This window comes from Eumetopias jubatus, unplaced genomic scaffold, assembly GCF_037043125.1.
Source record: "Eumetopias jubatus isolate StellerSeaLion01/CBP00866 unplaced genomic scaffold, mEumJub1_p1.0 scaffold_14, whole genome shotgun sequence".
Classification (NCBI taxonomy): domain Eukaryota; kingdom Metazoa; phylum Chordata; class Mammalia; order Carnivora; family Otariidae; genus Eumetopias; species Eumetopias jubatus.
The window spans coordinates 26,347,816-26,364,828 of NW_028274820.1; the positions used below are offsets into that span (position 1 = coordinate 26,347,816).

The window sequence follows — 17,013 nt, forward strand, 5'->3', positions numbered from 1 at the left end:
AATGGGGAGAAGGAGGAATATTCTAGGAAGAAGCACATTTGCCAGTGGATTTAGATTGAAGAATGGTAAAAGATTGAACTAGAGAGGTGAAAAGGTATTGGGGCATAGAGGACATTTAAACATCATGGCAGTTGGACTTGATTCTGTAATCGTGTAGAACCAGGGAAGCACTTGAAGCTCTATATGAAGTTGTTTTGCAATTTAAAATGAGCACCATCATCTTGTCAGTTGGATGGAAAATAGATTGGAAGTGGTGAGAACAGATGCAGTGTAGACAGTTTAAGGCGCTGTCCCAGAAATTTCTGTACGAGAGAGACTTGAATTCAACAAGGAATAATGATGATGGGAAATGCAGGCAATTAAAGAAATACTTAGCATGCAGAATCACTAGAACTTGTGAGTAATTTGAGTTGGGTATCAGATGAGGGGGGAAGAAAAGGCAAAACCTAAAGTTGGCGTTGAACAACTGAGAGACATCATAGGAGGAGGGAAAGATTCAGTGAGTTTAAATTTAATTAAACTCATTAAATCATGACTTTAATTTTTGAGTGTTGAGTTTTATTTGTATATGTCTCAAGAGGCAGTTAAGATATACGTCTAGAGATCAGAAGACTGATCTTACCTACAAAAGAATGAACTCATAAAAGTACTTAAGATTCCTAATAGAGAATGTGTAGAGTAGTAAAAGATGGTCTAGATACATATTTTTAGTAATACTAATATTTATAGGATGGCCAGAGGAGGTGGAGGAGAAGACACTAGATAGGAGGAAAATCGGGAAAGTATTATATTCCAAAGGCAAAGAGAATAGCAGCTTTCCAGGAGAAATTAGTAAGCAACCATTGATTCATCCATTAATTCACAAATACTCAATAAATTTCTACTTTGCGTCAAGCACAATTGTGGAAAACCCCTATAAGGGCTCTGCCCTCAGGGAACTTACAGAAAGGTGGGAAAATAAATGTAAATTAAATAATCACAAACATTTCACTGTAAATTTCAATTAGTCAAAAAGAGTAAAATTATCATAAAGAACTCTAAAAAATATAAAGCAGTTGAACTTCTGTAAGTTTTGGAAGCCCCTGTCTGAAGAGGTAAACTCTGATTTAAGATTTAAGGAGGAGCTAACAAAGCATGAAGTGGGAGGGGGCAGTTCTGGCAATGAAATAGCAAACATTATGCACCTACTATGTGAGGGACTTGGCCATGTACCCTGAGCTCTGTGAGTTAACTTGAAACTTTTAGCATGAGAATGATCTCAGCTTCCAGGAATTTTTAAAAAATAAATTATTACTTTTAGGGAACCAACCATGCAAGGAGGGTGGTCCTAGACCAACAGGGATGTTGGAGTTTGGTACATTTTGATTTTAGGCTGAGAGGTAATTAATTATGGGAAATATGAACTTAATAATTTATTAAATATTTATTCCATTACATATAATATGTGTGAGGTACTATGGGGAAGAATGAGTTCCATATTTTTTTAAATCAACTTTATTATAATTAGAGGGACAACATATATTCACCCATTTTTAAGATCATAATTCAAAAATTTGGTAATTTTACTAAGTTGTCACATTATCTTTAATGAAATTTTTATACCTTAATTGATGTGTTTTTCCTCCCTTGGATGGCAAAAGCCTCTACCAGGCTTAACGATGAAATCTTGCCTTGTGAAGCCTTTACTAAGGCCAGTGTTAGATGCTTGATTGTTCTACCCAGCAATAAATAACATTTCTAAGCCCTCAACTTAAAACTGAAAAGTAAAGGAGTTCACAAATTTTATTTTATTTTATTTTATTTTATTTTATTTTATTTTTTTAAATATTTTATTTATTTATTCATGAGAGACAGAGGAGGAGAGAGAGAGAGGGAGAGAGAGAAGCAGAGGGAGAAGCAGGCTTCCAAGGAGCAGGGAGCCCGATGCGGGACTCGATCCCAGGACCCTGGGATCATGACCTGAGCCGAAGGCAGACGCTTAACCATCTGAGCCACCCAGGCGCCCAAGAGTTCACAAATTTTAAACATCAAGTCACATATTGTTAACCAAAAAATAATCCATTTTTCTTCCTGTTTCAATTTTCTTTAAATAATTCAAACAAGAATGCTCAATAAATATTGATGATGGGAAAAAAAATAATCCAAACAAGAAAGAAAATATAGCCACCTTGTAAAATTAGGAATTGTTCAAGTTTCCACCGGGAGATAGTTCATCCTAGAACTGATACTTAGGCTCAAGTTCTCAAGCACAGTGCAGAGTTCCCTAAAGTTACCATGTCACCTGTTCCAGAGACAAGATATAGTTCAGGAGAACTTTTTACCACAGATTCACAATGAAACACCTGACAAGTAATTTCCTGTTGGAATCTCTGAGTTTAATGGAGGCTTCTAAGCATGGTGGTCCAGAATAGAACTGCCCAGATACCTACATTACTGTTTCATAGAAAAACAGTACTTCCTTTTTTATATTTAGAAAAGGAATAGATGTTTGTGTCTGTTTTGGGGTAATGTATATGGTAGACATACAGAGAGAGAGTTCCTCACATGAACTGAGATCAAGAGTCGGAGGCTCAACTGACTGAGTCACCCACGCGCTCCAGATTATATATATATTTTTTATAATAAAATTCTCTGCCTTTTGTTTCAAGAGGTGGGGATGATAATGCTCCACCACTACAGCTATCATTGGGGGGCACACCATATACGTGAATAAAAATGTGAAGTGATTATTTCTTGAATGTAATAGAGACCAACTAAAGATTTGTAGACTCACTATGATGAATTAACTTGGCTTTAACTATAAGGGAAATAAAATTGTTTCTTTTGTCGGAAAACTATCTCACATAGTTTGTGCTATTGCAGGCATATCTCAGAGATATTGCAGGTTTGGTTACAGACTACCACAATAAAGTGAGTATCATAATAAAGTGAGTCCAGGGAACTTTTTGGTTTCCCAGTGCATGTAAGTTAGGTTTACACTATTCTGTAGTCTATTAAATGTGCAATAGCATTATGTCTAGAAACAATGTACAAACCTTAATTTAAAAATACTTTATTGCTTAAAAATGCTAGCCATCATCTGAGCTTTCAGCGAGTTGTAATCTTTTTATTGGTAGAGGGTCTTGCCTTGATGTTGATGGCTGCTGACTGATCAGGGTGGTGGTTGCCAAAGGTTGGGGTGGCTGTGGTAACTTCTTAAAATAAGACAACAATAAATTTTTCCTCATCTATTGATTCTTCCTTTCACAGATAATTTCTCTGTAGCATACAGTGCTGTTTGATAGCATTTGACCCACAGTAGAACTTTTTTCAAATTTGGGTTCAATCCTCTCAAACCCTGCTGCTGCTTTATCAACTAAGTTCCTGGAATATTCTAACTCCTTTGTGGTCATTTCAACAATCTTCACAGCATCTTCACCAGGATTAAGTTCCATCTCAAGAAACTACTTTCTTTCCTCACACATAAGAAGCAACTCCTTATTCATTCAAGACTTCTCATGGATTACAGCCATTTAGTCACATCTCTAGGCTCCACCTCTAATTCTAGTTCTTGTGCTGTTTCCACCCCATCTGTAGTTATTTTCTCCACTGAATTCTTGAACCCGTCAAAATTCCGCCATGAGAATTGGAATTAACTTCTTCCAAACTCCTGTTCAGGTTGATATTTGACCTCTTCCCATGAATCACAAATGTTCTTTTTGGCATCTAGAATGGTGAATCCTTTCCAGAAGGTCTTCATTTTGCCCAGATCCATCAGAGGAATCACTGTCTATGGCAGCTATAGCCTTATGAAATGTCTCTTCAATAAGACTTGGAAGTAGAAGTAACTCCTTGATCTATGGGCTATAGAAAGGACGTTGTGTTAACAGGCATGAAAACATTAATCTTGCTGTACATCTCCATCAGAGCCCTTAGATGACCAGGTGCATTGTTCAATGAGCAATGTTATTTTGAAGGGATTTTTTTTTTTTTTTTTTCCTGAGCAGTGGTTCTCAACAGTGGGCTTCAAATGTAGTAAACACATTGTAAACAGATGTGTTGCTGTCATCCAAGCTTTGTTGTTCCACTGATAGAGCACAGGCAGAGTAGATTTAGCATAATTCTTAAGGGCCCTAGGATTTTCAGACTGGCCAATGAGCACTGCCTTCAAATAAAAGTCATCAGCCCCTTTGGCCCCCAATAAGAGAGTCAGCCGGGCATTGACTTCTCTTCTCTAGCTATGAAAGTCCTAGATGGCATCTTCTTCCAAAATAAAGCAGTTTTCTCTACATCAAAAATCTGTTGTTTAGTGTAACCACTTTCCTGAATTAGGTCTTCTGGTGAACTTGCTACAGCTTCTCCAATAGCACTTGGTGCTTCACTTTGTACTTTTATGTTATGGAGACAGCTTCTTTCTTTGAATCTTAATAACCAACCTCTGCTAGCTTCAAATTTTTGTTATGCAGCTTCCTTCCCTCACTCAGCCCACATAAAATTAAAGCGAGCCAGGGTCTTGATCTGGATTAGGCTTTGGTTTAAGAGAATGTTGTGGCTGGTTTGACCTCCTATCCAGACCACTAAAGTTTTCTCCATATTAGCAATAAGACTGTTTTGCTTTCTTGTCTTTCATGTGTTCACCGGAGTAGCACTTCTGATATCCTTCAAGAGCTTACCTTTTACTTTCACCACTTGGCTAACCATTTGGTGCAAGAGGCCTAGCTTTTGGCTTATCTCCACTTTGGACATGCCTTCCTCACTAAGCTTAATCATTTCTAGCTTTTGATTTAAAGTGAGAGATGTGCAACTCTTTAAGTTGAACATTTAGAGGTCATCGTGATGTGGGAAACAAAGGCAAAAGAAAAATTATTAAATTTCCTTAGTACTTACAGCCCATTGACAAGTCCTTGAAAAGGCAGTGTGACATTCCTCTAGGGACTTAGCTGCCTCTATGTTAAGACTGTGCTAAGGGCAAAAGGCAATCTTAGCCCAACCCTCCAGGATCCTGTAAATCTACTTTAACATGTAAAAATTCCTTTGAAAACTGTATCTCTGCCCCCCAAGATACATGTTGGCAATCATCCCCCAAGCATATGACCCACTGATACACATCTGAAGGGTCTCATGACTAAGGTTTTGTTAGACGGTAATAAATGACCTTTTCCCAACAATAGCCAGCCCCCTTAAGGTCCTGGAATCCTTGCTTCCAAAATTCCTTCGAGACTTAGCTATCCCTAACTCCCTCCCAACTTGGAGGTATATAATGGGCCACTGCTCATGACCCCGGTGCAGCTCCTTCTGCCCAAGTGTCCTGTCCCCATGCCTTAATAAAACCACTTTTTTTTTTTTTACACCAAAGACATCTCAAGATTGCTTTCTTGGCTATCGGCTTCGAACCCTAAACGTCTTTCCTACATCAGTTGTAGGGTGGATAAGCTGCCTGATTTCAATATTATTGTGTCTCAGAGAATAGGGAGGTCCAAGGAGAAGGAGAGAGAGATGGGGTGGGGAATGGCTGGTGGGCAGAGTAGTCAGTCACGGATCACCACAACAAATATAATAATGAAAAAGTTTGAAATATTGCCAGAATTACCAAAATGTAAAGAGACAAAGTGAGCAAATGCTGTCAGAAAACGTGGCCCCGACAGACTTGCTGGAGACAGGGTCAAAATTGAGAAACCTTCAAATTGTAAGCAAAATATACTGCAAAGCACAGTAAAGCAAAGTGTGATAAAACAAGATACACCAGCATATAAATGTACACTTCTACAGCAGTATTTTTTAAATGTAATAAAATATTCAGATTTTAATTGGATAGGATAAATAATCCTAGCGTACAGCACCTTTTTCTTTGGCATTCTGCATGTGGGGCTTTTTATGCCAAACTTTCTTAGGCTAACTCTAAGTACAATCATCTGTTGTTTTCTCCAACCTAAGGCTTTTAATATGTTAAAGTAGAAACAGTCACCACTGTTTTTGATTTTACAATGGCATGTCTTATTTGGCCATTTTTCTTTTTCAAAAAAGAAAACACCACAATCTGCCCTGAAAAATATTTTCCATCACATACATGTGCTAGGTTTGGTTCCAATCTGATGAATTTAGAAAACATCAATGTCTTTCAAATAATCACTTGGCTTGTGTGTGTCATACATTATTTGATTTCTGAAGGGTGTTAAAATTAGAGGGCTATTACTGTCCGTCTGAAGTAAATTAGGGCTTTTTTATTTCCTCTTTCTTTCGTGACTCTATTTACTTCTTAACTAGTGTGACAAATGTGGTTTCGAGTAAAAATTGTGCCATTTAATGAAAAATATGTTGGCAGCCGCAGAGCTGGGAATCGCAAAATGTCACAGAGCACTTATTTTCCTGTCGATTTGGTGGAGTGGTAGTTAAGGTAGTTAAAGTTATAATCAACATAATAGTGGATGGTTAATGTTCTAGCAGAGTGGAATTTTACTTTGATTTACTGAAAAGAAACCCATCGATAAGCAGCCATTTAATTACTATTCATGAAACAGAGTTGTTAAACATCAAATTATTTTTTCTCCTACATTTCACCGTAAGCTAATCAAGATTTTGGAAACAATATAGATGAATGGAAAACCCCACTGTACAAAATGAATGCTAACTTAGATTTAAACAAGAGTTTGGAAATGGCCAAAAAAAAAAAAAAATTTTAGAGCATGAGCAAAGACTAAATACCTGTCTAACACTGAACAAATTTGGGGAACTGTGTCAGTAGCTTTGTTATTCACAGATTTGACTAAAGTAGAGTGTATTATGATCAGAAGATTATCGTATGCTGCTGAGCTGGAAGCACAAAATGAGCCATGTTTCTTAATAGGATTTGATTATCTGTCCCATTAAAGCTATGGGTAATCTAAATTTATTATGTTTGCAACATTTGGGTAGAAAAACACATGATGTTAGTGTGCCCCCGTGTGGCTACAGACTGGTCAGTAAGAATGTCCGAAAAGGCGGACAAAGAAAGATGGTCATAACTGGTTAGATTATTGAATTGAATACTTGCTGCATCCGGGCACAGGGTGGCGTCTCCTATTTTTAAAGTTATTCTGAGAGGATTCACAATTGCTTCTATAGTTCTTATGAATATTTTACTTTTAGTAGTTACTCCTGCTAACTAGCACATCCGTCTCTGATTCTGAAGTGGTGTCACATTGGAAAAACACGTATCTCCACAAGAAAGATTTCTTTTTTCTCATGTATGTAGCGTGTGATTAAGTCAAGCCTGACTGATTCTGTGCAAGTATTTGCAAATATAGTTTGTGATTCAATAGGATAGTGAGTGGATCAAGTAAGAAAACTTGTCTTAGGACAGGCCCATAGCCTGAAAAAAACTAGTTTGACAATTTGTATGATGTACATGAAGACTGGTGTTTGTTTTTAAGTTTTGCGAACCGATAGGATATGGGATATCTATAATGTATGCTGTAGACTTCACAGAATTTGAAACCCCTTTTCTATAGAGCTGCTTTTTAGAGTCACCAACTTTAATATTTTGACTCCAGGGTATTACCAACGAATATTCTTCTTCATTTAACTCTCTAGTCACTAGTCCCAAGATGCAAAGACTTATCTGCTGATCAGTTCATGCTTCTGGAGAAACCCAGTTGTTAGTGACTCTGTTAGCCATAAGCCTGCACCAGATCTCTGAGGTGGTGCAGTGTATCTACAATTGGACACATTTTAGAAATGAATGAGTTGGAAGTGTTAAAAATCTGAGGCAAGAGGATTTAAGGACATTCTGAGTGAGGAAGAGAAACCTCAAATAACAGAAAAGGAAAATAGTATAATAACATTTGAACTTTGATAAACACTAAGAATGCTTCTTTGAGACACGTCAAACAAGAACACTAACTATACAGCTGGAAGGTTGAATTTTCCATTGAAATAAGTATTTGAATTCTAACCAACTTTAATATTGCTGGTCTCAGGGCAACTTTCTTCTGGCTAAAGCATGGTTTTCCAGATTCTCCATTTTGTTACTTTCTTTAATTAGTTCAAAATACCGTGCGTCTAGGCCAACCTTTTTCGTTAAAAATTTAAAAAGTGAAATCAGAAATAGACTCACTTTTAAGGAGGGTGATCACTAAAGTAATAATGCAAACATCTATTTTCTCTACTAAAAATTCTCTTTTTAATCAAAATGAATTGTTTAGCATAACAACTGTTTGTGATTGTGAAGGAATTTTTAAAATTCCAATCATTGGGTTGGAAGGAATAGGTTTTGTTTTGTTTTCCTGTAATCCAAAGTGACCTCTAATTTTAGTTTGATCACTTAACGTACCTTTTTAATTTCTCAGGGAATAGTATTTTATAAATATTGATACTTGTCAAATTTTTGCACCTATTGAAATGAGTTACGTATTTTTAAAAGACAAATTGAACCATTTCTGACCCCACCATTTACACCAAAAAGAGAAATCCTAAGGGTAAGACAAAGTCAAAATCCAAATAATAATAGTAATATTTCACAAACTATCTTACTCCATTATGGAAAATTCTCTTCACACTGTTAGAGAAAAGCAGGTTAAAGTAGAATGGGAAAAAATAAAAAGACAAAGCAAAAGATGAAATGATAGCATTTGTGACCTTAATTTAGAATCTCTGAGCATTGAATATCTCCTAGCAAAATATTGGGTTTTTGTCATATAGATATTGGTTCTTCGCCAGAAAATTTTATTGAATTCTTGAGCTAAATGTTTTCTCTTTTTTCTGTCCTTGCTGTCTTAGGCTCCTTAATAATTTATATTCTGCAAAGAAATTTCCAATTAATTTTTCTTACAATGACATTTTTATTGGATTATATTTGTTGATAACTCCTTTGTGTTTTTTGAAAGTAAAGCCAGAAACACTCCAGTCAAGGCTATTTATTGAATAGTGATCATTCCGAAGTGTTCAGAATGGAAATGTTACAGAACCAGGAAGAAGTGACCCTGAAACATAACTACCTAAACCCATCTGAGCTACAGATTGGCAAATTGCTTAATTTCTGTTTTCCCAATTTAGCTTGTAGAACACTAAGTAGCTCCCTTTTCAGGGTACTTATAAATCTCATCCACTGACCTACTATTCTGACCTTCTACTAGGATAGAGAGTGAACAATATCGAGACCTGCTTGAAAAGGATATATTGTAAGTGGTACACACTTTAAAAAAGAAAGGTCATCTCTTCTGTTTGCAAATGACATCTTTTCTGTTTGTAAGGCACCAAATTAGCTTTTATAAAGTAGGCTTGACCATTAGCATGCAGTTGAACATTTAGAATGGACCCTACAGTACCAATAGGGAAGCTCAATGTTTCTCTTCTACAAAATCTCCTAATTATTAACTCTTACTTCCTACCTCTTATTCACAAAACCAAAACATACTAAATGTCAAGAAATAGAATTATTTTTCTCTCTTGTGGTCTAAGATTATTGTCCCCCAAACATCAGTTGTAATAATGCTCCGTGCCACTTTGGAGTAAAATGTGGGAAATGGGTACCCCATTGAGGACTGCTGTTCAGCCTGATCAGCTTTACTCTATGTATTGACCGCACACAGTCCCATTTTCTGCTAGGCTGGTACAAAAAGATAGATTGTTAAAATCTCCAATTCTAAGGGTAAATTCAACATGAATGACTTTTTTCCCTAAGAAAAACATAGCAGATAAAATTGTGTGCGTTTCTTTTGCATATGGAATTTTTCATCAACAAGTACATCTCTAGTGAACATTTCATTAACAACTTACTGATTGGAGGAATTGACCAATAATGAATAGTCCTCAATGTCCCAGAGAAATTGAAACTTACCCAGATATAGCTGACAATATAGTAAAATTTTTGTATGAGAACTTTTTGTTTTAGAACACTAATCTGTTAAAACTAAACACATCACACAGCACCTTTCCTTTTGTATCTTGAAAAGTGTACATTAGCAAGAGTGGAAGAAAAAAAGGATTGATTAGAAAAGCCCACAGTCTTTTAGATTCTCTTTGATTATTATATCTGTAACTGCATCAAACACGAACTTGACATTTTGGGTGTCTGTAGCACATGTCATGTGGGAATAAATTTCCTTATCTTCTTTCTTTAAATTCAGGTCTAGAAACTGGTTTTTGATGTAGTTCCCTGCATCTTCAAATGTATTTGGTCCTTGTTAAAAAAAAAAAAAGAAAAGAAACATTAATTGCATTTTAAAAGGAATAAAATTAGAAATATCACTAAGTTTTAGGATTTTACTTTGTGTGCTGCTCTTTGATATACTCAGTATTGAAAAATCAAGATGGCAATGGCCAGTTATCTGGGATTTATGCGATATTAAATTTGTGCCGGGAACTATGCTTGCCCCACTGAGTGGGGGCTTCACTTGCCTCAAATACTCACAATACAGTAAAAATACTAACATACATACATAAATGAGCAATGAAGTCTACATATATGACAAGGACTGTGCATTTATCTGTGTAGGGGTGTGTGTGTGTGTATGTGTGTGTGTGTGTGTGTGTGTGTGTGTGTGTTTTAATATGAACTACAAGAAGAATAGCAATTGTAGATGAGTGGACTACAGAACGAGGTGGTGTTTGAGCTGGATCTTGAGGGGGAGCTAGAAGAGAGAAGGAAGTAGTCTGAGTGAAGGCCAAAAAGTGGGAGTGAGAATGGCCTGTGTCAGTAGACTTGAGGGTAGGGTTGAGAGTCAAACGTGCACTTTGGAGAGTCTAGTTGGATGGAAAGGACAGATTTTTGCAGAGGAATTGTAGCAAATCAAGTAGAATGGATGGTACAGGTCAGATTATGGACTATGTTGCTAACCAAACAAAGGAATTGAGATGACATAGGTGAAACTGGAGAGAGCTGTCCTTGACTGATGCTTTAGTAGAGCTAAATGGAGAGTTGATGAGGGGTGGGCTCGGGACTGGTGAGCCTTGTAGCAGGACACACAATGGATCAACTGGGAAAAGGCAGAAAAAAAAATACAGACGCTAAGAAACACAAGGCAGCAAAAAGTGACCCGGGTTGATGGGCTTTATAACAGAATATACTTTCAGGGAACCTAACATAGGATAGGGCAGCAGCATGAAAATTTTCCAAGGAGACACAATTTGTGTTCCTCACTTTATTGTAACTAGGAGAAAAATTCCATGAGAGACCATCTTTAAAAAGATGTAACGTGGCTAAAGTCCAAAACACTAATAATACCAAATGCTGGCAAAGATGTGGAGCCACAGGAACTCAAAATGGTACAGCCCCTTTGGAAGGCAGTTGGGCAGTTTCTTACAAAGCTAAACATAGTTTTACTATACAGCCCAACACATGAGCTTCTAGATATTTGCACAAAAACTTACATGTACACAGAATCCTGGACATAGATGTTTATAGCAGCTTTATTCGTAATTGCCAAAAATTGGAAGTAACTAAGATGTCTTTCGATAGGTGAAAGATTAAAGAAACTGGTTTTTGGAGTGAAATATTATTTAGCAATAAAAGGAAATGGGGTTATCAACCCATGAGAAGACATGGAGGAAATTTAAATGCATATAGTTTTTAAAATGAAAAGTGAAAGCCGTCTGTGAGAAAATGCCATATATTGTATGATTACAGCTCTGTGACGTTCTGGAAAGGGCACAACTGTAAAAAAGATCAGAGGTTGCCACAAGTTGGACGGGAGGGGCAAAGCTGATGACTTTTATGGCAGTGGAACTATTCTGTATGTTACTATAATGGTAGGGACATGACATGAATTTGCAAAGCTCACAGAACTGCATGACACAGAGTGCCCCTAAATAAACTATGGACTTTAGTCATAACGTAACAATACCTGTTAGTCAGTTGTCACAAATATACCACATCAATGCAAAATGTGAATAATAAGGGAAATGGGAAGCTGGCCAGAGAGGGAGTAGATAAGAACTCTGCCTTTTCCATTCATTTGCCCTGTAAACTGAAAACTGCTCTAAGAAATAAAGCCTATTCGTCAGAAGAGAACATACAGAGCTTCATTGAGTCTATATTTAGTTTGTAATATTCAACATGGAATCATGACTATGTTTAATCACATGATAAATGTGTTAAAATATAATTAATATTTACAAAGCTAGAAGAAAGATAGAAGCACTAGTTTTAGATTAGCGTAAATAGCTACTATGACGGAATGCTATGCTTCAAGTAACATCTAGGCTACCCATGAAACAAAGTGGTGGAATTGGGCTTCTATTTGTGCTTTTTTAAATTAATTTTTTTAGAAGATTTTATTTATTTGAGAGAGCAAGCGTACACATGAGTGGGGGGGGGAGAGGCAGAGGGAGAGGGAGAAGCAGATCCCCCACTGAGCAGGGGGCCTGACGTGGAGCTCCACCTGAGCCAAAGGCAGACGCTTAACGGACTGAGCCACGCAGGCACCCGTTTGTCTTTTAATTCATAAGTGTTTCCGTCTTATACACAGTTTCATTAACAGAGCATGTAGCTATATTAAAAAAAAAAAGGTGTCTCTGAAGGAAAAAAAAACCCACTTATAGAACCTGACATTTATAGTCATTAACAGGATCAGCACTAACATTCTAGGACCTAGGAAAACTGGAAAATGAAAACTGGAAAGAGAAAATGTCACCATTCTCAAAAATCATCCAAACTGTCCCTCAGGAAACCTAATTCAGACTTTGAGAAACAACCGCATTATAAAGTTTCATCAGGAGATACATAAAAAGTGCCAATTTGCGGGGGCGGGTGCCTGGGTGGCGCAGTCAGCTGGGCCTCTGACTCTTGGTTTCAGCTCAGGTCATGATCTCTGGATCTTGAGATTGGGCCCTGCGTCAGGCTCCCTACTCGGCGCAGAGTCTGCTAGGACTCTCTCTGCTCCTTCTGCTTGTTTTCTCCTCTCTTGCGAATAAAATTAATCTTTAAAAAATGCCAATTTGTAATATATTATATTGTTTATAATGTTTAAGATAATACAGTTTGTGGTGTTGTTTAATACATAGATTAGCAACGCTGGTCAACCTAACCTCCTATTTATTCGTTAGAGCTTTTCTTTAATGCCGGCAGTGTAGAGAGGCGTTTCCTATTTAGCTGCAAGACTTCTTCCAGTTTGGGTCATACATGTGACTCAAGCAATTATCATAAGCCTCAACTTCATAAATGTTACCTGTCAAGATGAAGACAGGAAAATAGAGGTCTATATAAGAGTTTTGTACGGAATTAAAAAAGTATCTTACCAGTGTATTCCGGAAAGCAGACACTAAGATGCACTTTGGTTACTTTTTCTTGAAAAAGATCTTTTTTATTGAGAAACAGGACAATGGAGGTGGTTGCAAAGTACTTGTGATTACAGATACTGTTGAACAGGTGAAGGCTCTCATGCATTCTGTTCTGTTAGGGATAAAGATGAGCATGTGTAGGATTATTATTGGCAAAATATTAACATTGGGCATTATAAGCAAGGATCTAGAAGTAACGTCTATGTTTGGAAGATCTTCCCTGAGTTGGGGAATGTGGTAGTCATGTTGGGAAGCACCGATGCTTGGTTTTTTGCTTGTTTATTTTACCCTGGCTTTATTTTCCGTTGAGACTTACCACTTCCTCGTCTTCCACCAGGACCATGTCATAGGCACTGAGTGCTGCACAAAATATAATACATGTAACATCTTCAAAGCAGTGAATCCATTTCTTTCTCTCAGATCTCTGTCCTCCTACATCGAACATTCTTTAAAAAAATAAAAACAGGGTAACAAGTCTCAGAAATACCCACCGAAAGTTACATTAATATTAACATTTAGAACTATAAATGAACGCTCTCATATCTTCAAAAGATTGTCTTTTGTTTTCATTGATTATAAAATATTTTATTTGGCCAATTTGCAGCTCAAGGACTACAGAAACAAAAAGTTCATCTTTTTTTCTTTATTTATGTATTTTTGTATTCATGCAAGCTAGATAAAATCGCATACTGACTTTGAGGAACTGCGCAATTTTTAGCAGTTTACAGTTTTAGTAAGAAATTTACTAGACTTGACAGATTTTTGATCAAAGTCAATGCAGAATGTGGAAGTGTTACATTGATCGCTATGTTGTACACCTAAAACTAATAGAACACTGCATGTGAACTGTACAGGAACTAAAATTTTAAAAAAGTCTATGCATAGTCTTAAATGAACAGAACCTACAAAAAGATTGGAAGCTAACATAGTTCTAATACTATGATTCTTGCTTCTTCTCTTAGTTCTTCCCTCCTTCCTTTCTTCATTCATTCAATTATTGTTTGCATTTTTTGTGCAAGACACTGTGTTAGGCCTACCAACAGAAAGATGAAAAGATACGGTCACTATCTTCAAAGAGCCTGTTGTCTCAGAGAGAGAAAACCAATATGTTATTATAGGATTATATGATAAATAATCTTTTACTTTAAAGATTGTATTTATTTGAGAGAGAGAGGGAGAGAGAGAAAGCGAGGGGAGGGGCAGAGAGAGAGGGAATCTCAAGCAGACTCCTTGCCCAGTGTGGAGTCTGACAGGGGGCTCGATCCCATGACCCTGAGATCATGACCCCAGCCGAAACCAACCATCGGACACTTAACTGACTGAGCCACCCCGGTGCCCGGCACCATATAATGAGTATCCTAATACACAAGGTAAAATATGAGCCCAGAGGAAAATCTAAGTCAGCCTGAGTCATCTTGGAACTTCCTCAGAGGAGATGTTTGAAGATGTGGCTCTCCCCCAGTGCTAGTATTTTGGTAAAAGTCCCCATCATGGACCTAGTAACTCAGTAAAGAAACGAGGATCTCTTCTTAAGACCATCCTTTCCCTTACCCTCCATATAACACGCATGCAAAATGCAGTTCCCAATTCATCCACTTCTCTCCAAGGCCCCTTCACTTGTCCAAGCCACCAACATTTCTCAGCACGGCCACAGCCAGAGTTCTGCAACTTCCTGCAGGCTTCTCAGCCATAGGACAACACACAGGCCGGTCTGATGACCCCTAAAGCTCTGGAGATTTTGGTTCCTGCTTACTTTTCCCAGCTTAATTCATACCACTTTCTTCTTTAATACAGTGAGATCACAAGGCTACTCTTGAAGCTCCTTTAGTATAAACCTAACCTTTTGCTGCTTCAGGACTTTGGCACAGCCTGTCTCCTTCCCAGGTGACATGACTCCTTTCTTCATGACATGACCCTGCCTCATTCTAACCTCGCAGGTCTTACAGTCAGTGTCTCCTCCACAAGGAAGCCACCTCGAGCCTCCATGTGAATTGTGTCTCTCCCCATCACCATTTACTTTCTCTCACATCATTTTCTTTCCTATAAAGGATTGCTTTATAGGATAGTGTTAATGGGACCGGGGGCGGGGTTTGATATCAAGTGCCCATGTCAGTTATCAAGGAAAGAGAGAACATGGCATGTCTGGGGTAAGCACAGAATTTATATTTTCAGGAACGTGAAAACTTAGCTAAAACCATCGAGATAAATGGCCTGATAATTATTTCATTTATTCAATGAATATTTATTTATTTATTTATTTATTTATTTATTTATTTATAGATTTATTTATTTGACAGAGAGAACACAAGAGCAGGAACACAAGCAGGGGGAGTGGGAGAAGGAGAAGCAGACTTCCCGCCAAGCAGGAAGCCCGATGCGGGGCTCGATCCCAGGACCCTGGGATCAAGACCTCAGCTGAAGGCAGATGCTTAACGGCTGAGTCCCCCAGGCGCCCCTATTCAATGAATATTTATTGATCATGCCAGGCATTAGAGATTCAACCTCAGGAATTTCTAATCTATGTGGGGGTGGCGGCGGCAGTGGTGATGGGGCGTGTGTTTGTGTGTGTGTGTGTGTGTGTGTGTGTGTGTGTGTGTGTGTGTTTGTGAACAGACTTAGGATATAGAGAGAGGGAGTGTAGGGGTGGGTCATAATTTGAACTAAACTAACTGGAAACTGCTAACTAAAAATTTAAGGAGTTGAGGGATTAAGCCAAGCGAATGTCTGGGGAAACGTTCCAGGTAGAGGCAGTGGAGGAAACAGGAAGAGCAAAGGATTCGAGCAGACAGGAGTAAACCTGACATGTTAGTCTTGAAATAGATTAACTGGTTCTTTTGTATTATATGAGAAGATGACATTTATATTGCAATCAGTGGGGGAGCTATGGGAGATTTGGGGGTAGGGAATTAACATTGTTTGTTTGCTTGTTGTTATGTTAGGTCACTTTGATCTGAGGCCAGAAGATAGATTTGATAAGGAAGAGATTAGAGGCAGAAAAAGAATTTATGGGGCTTTCATAATAGTTTAACCACAACATGTTAACTACCGAGAAGCATCCAAGCTGTACAGAGATTTCAAAGGCAGCAACCGTACCTGGGGTAATAAATGCCAATCAGCTGACTTGTTGAAGATAATCAAAAGTAGAATACATTGTAGAGTACATTCTACTTACTTTAACCCTGCTGTGTGAGCCAGGAAGAGAACAGACATATAGAATTGATTTCCTCAAATCTACACACACACACACACACACACACACACACACACACACCCCAACCCACGCAAAAAGACTTCAGTAGTAGATTGAAAGAAGAGATGCTCACAATATTCAAGATAATGTTGAAGAGTTCAGTAGTTAAGTGCTTTGGAAATTGAAATCCAGTGTCAATAAGCACTGTTATAGGTGCTGCTAATACCAAACCTTCTGCAGTATCAGACTTGTAATAGAAATGGAGGAAGAGAACAAAATATTGATTTTAAGTTTATATTATGTGTAAACCAACCAACACATTTAATTTTTAAAAATGAGTCAACACTCTTATGGAAGCAAAGATAATTAATATGTGGTCAGACCTTTAAATTGTAGTCAAATAATTTGTTGATCTATAAAAGTAATCTTAGTCTTTTTGCAGAATTTGAAAAATCATTTTATCTATAGTTTTGTTGAAATTATGAAATGTAGTACACATGGAAATAATTTAGATCATGACTTTTATTTCCTCCATAAGTTCCCACCAATTGTAATGTCTTAATCTTAATTTAACATGCCTAATGAGAGTT

The 17,013-nt window shown here is 37.5% G+C and overlaps 1 protein-coding gene across 1 annotated transcript in view; it reads right to left on the minus strand.

Moving 5' to 3' along the window:
• Positions 1-9,944: 9,944 nt before the first annotated feature.
• GNAT3 (G protein subunit alpha transducin 3) overlaps positions 9,945-17,013 on the minus strand; it is a 52,574-nt gene continuing 45,505 nt past the window's right edge. The window contains exons 6-8 of the mRNA XM_028119384.1: positions 13,550-13,679; positions 13,192-13,345; positions 9,945-10,135 (exon numbers count right to left, since the gene is read on the minus strand). Coding sequence (XP_027975185.1) covers positions 9,945-10,135; positions 13,192-13,345; positions 13,550-13,679 — 475 coding nt within the window. The remainder of the gene's footprint in view (positions 10,136-13,191; positions 13,346-13,549; positions 13,680-17,013) is intronic.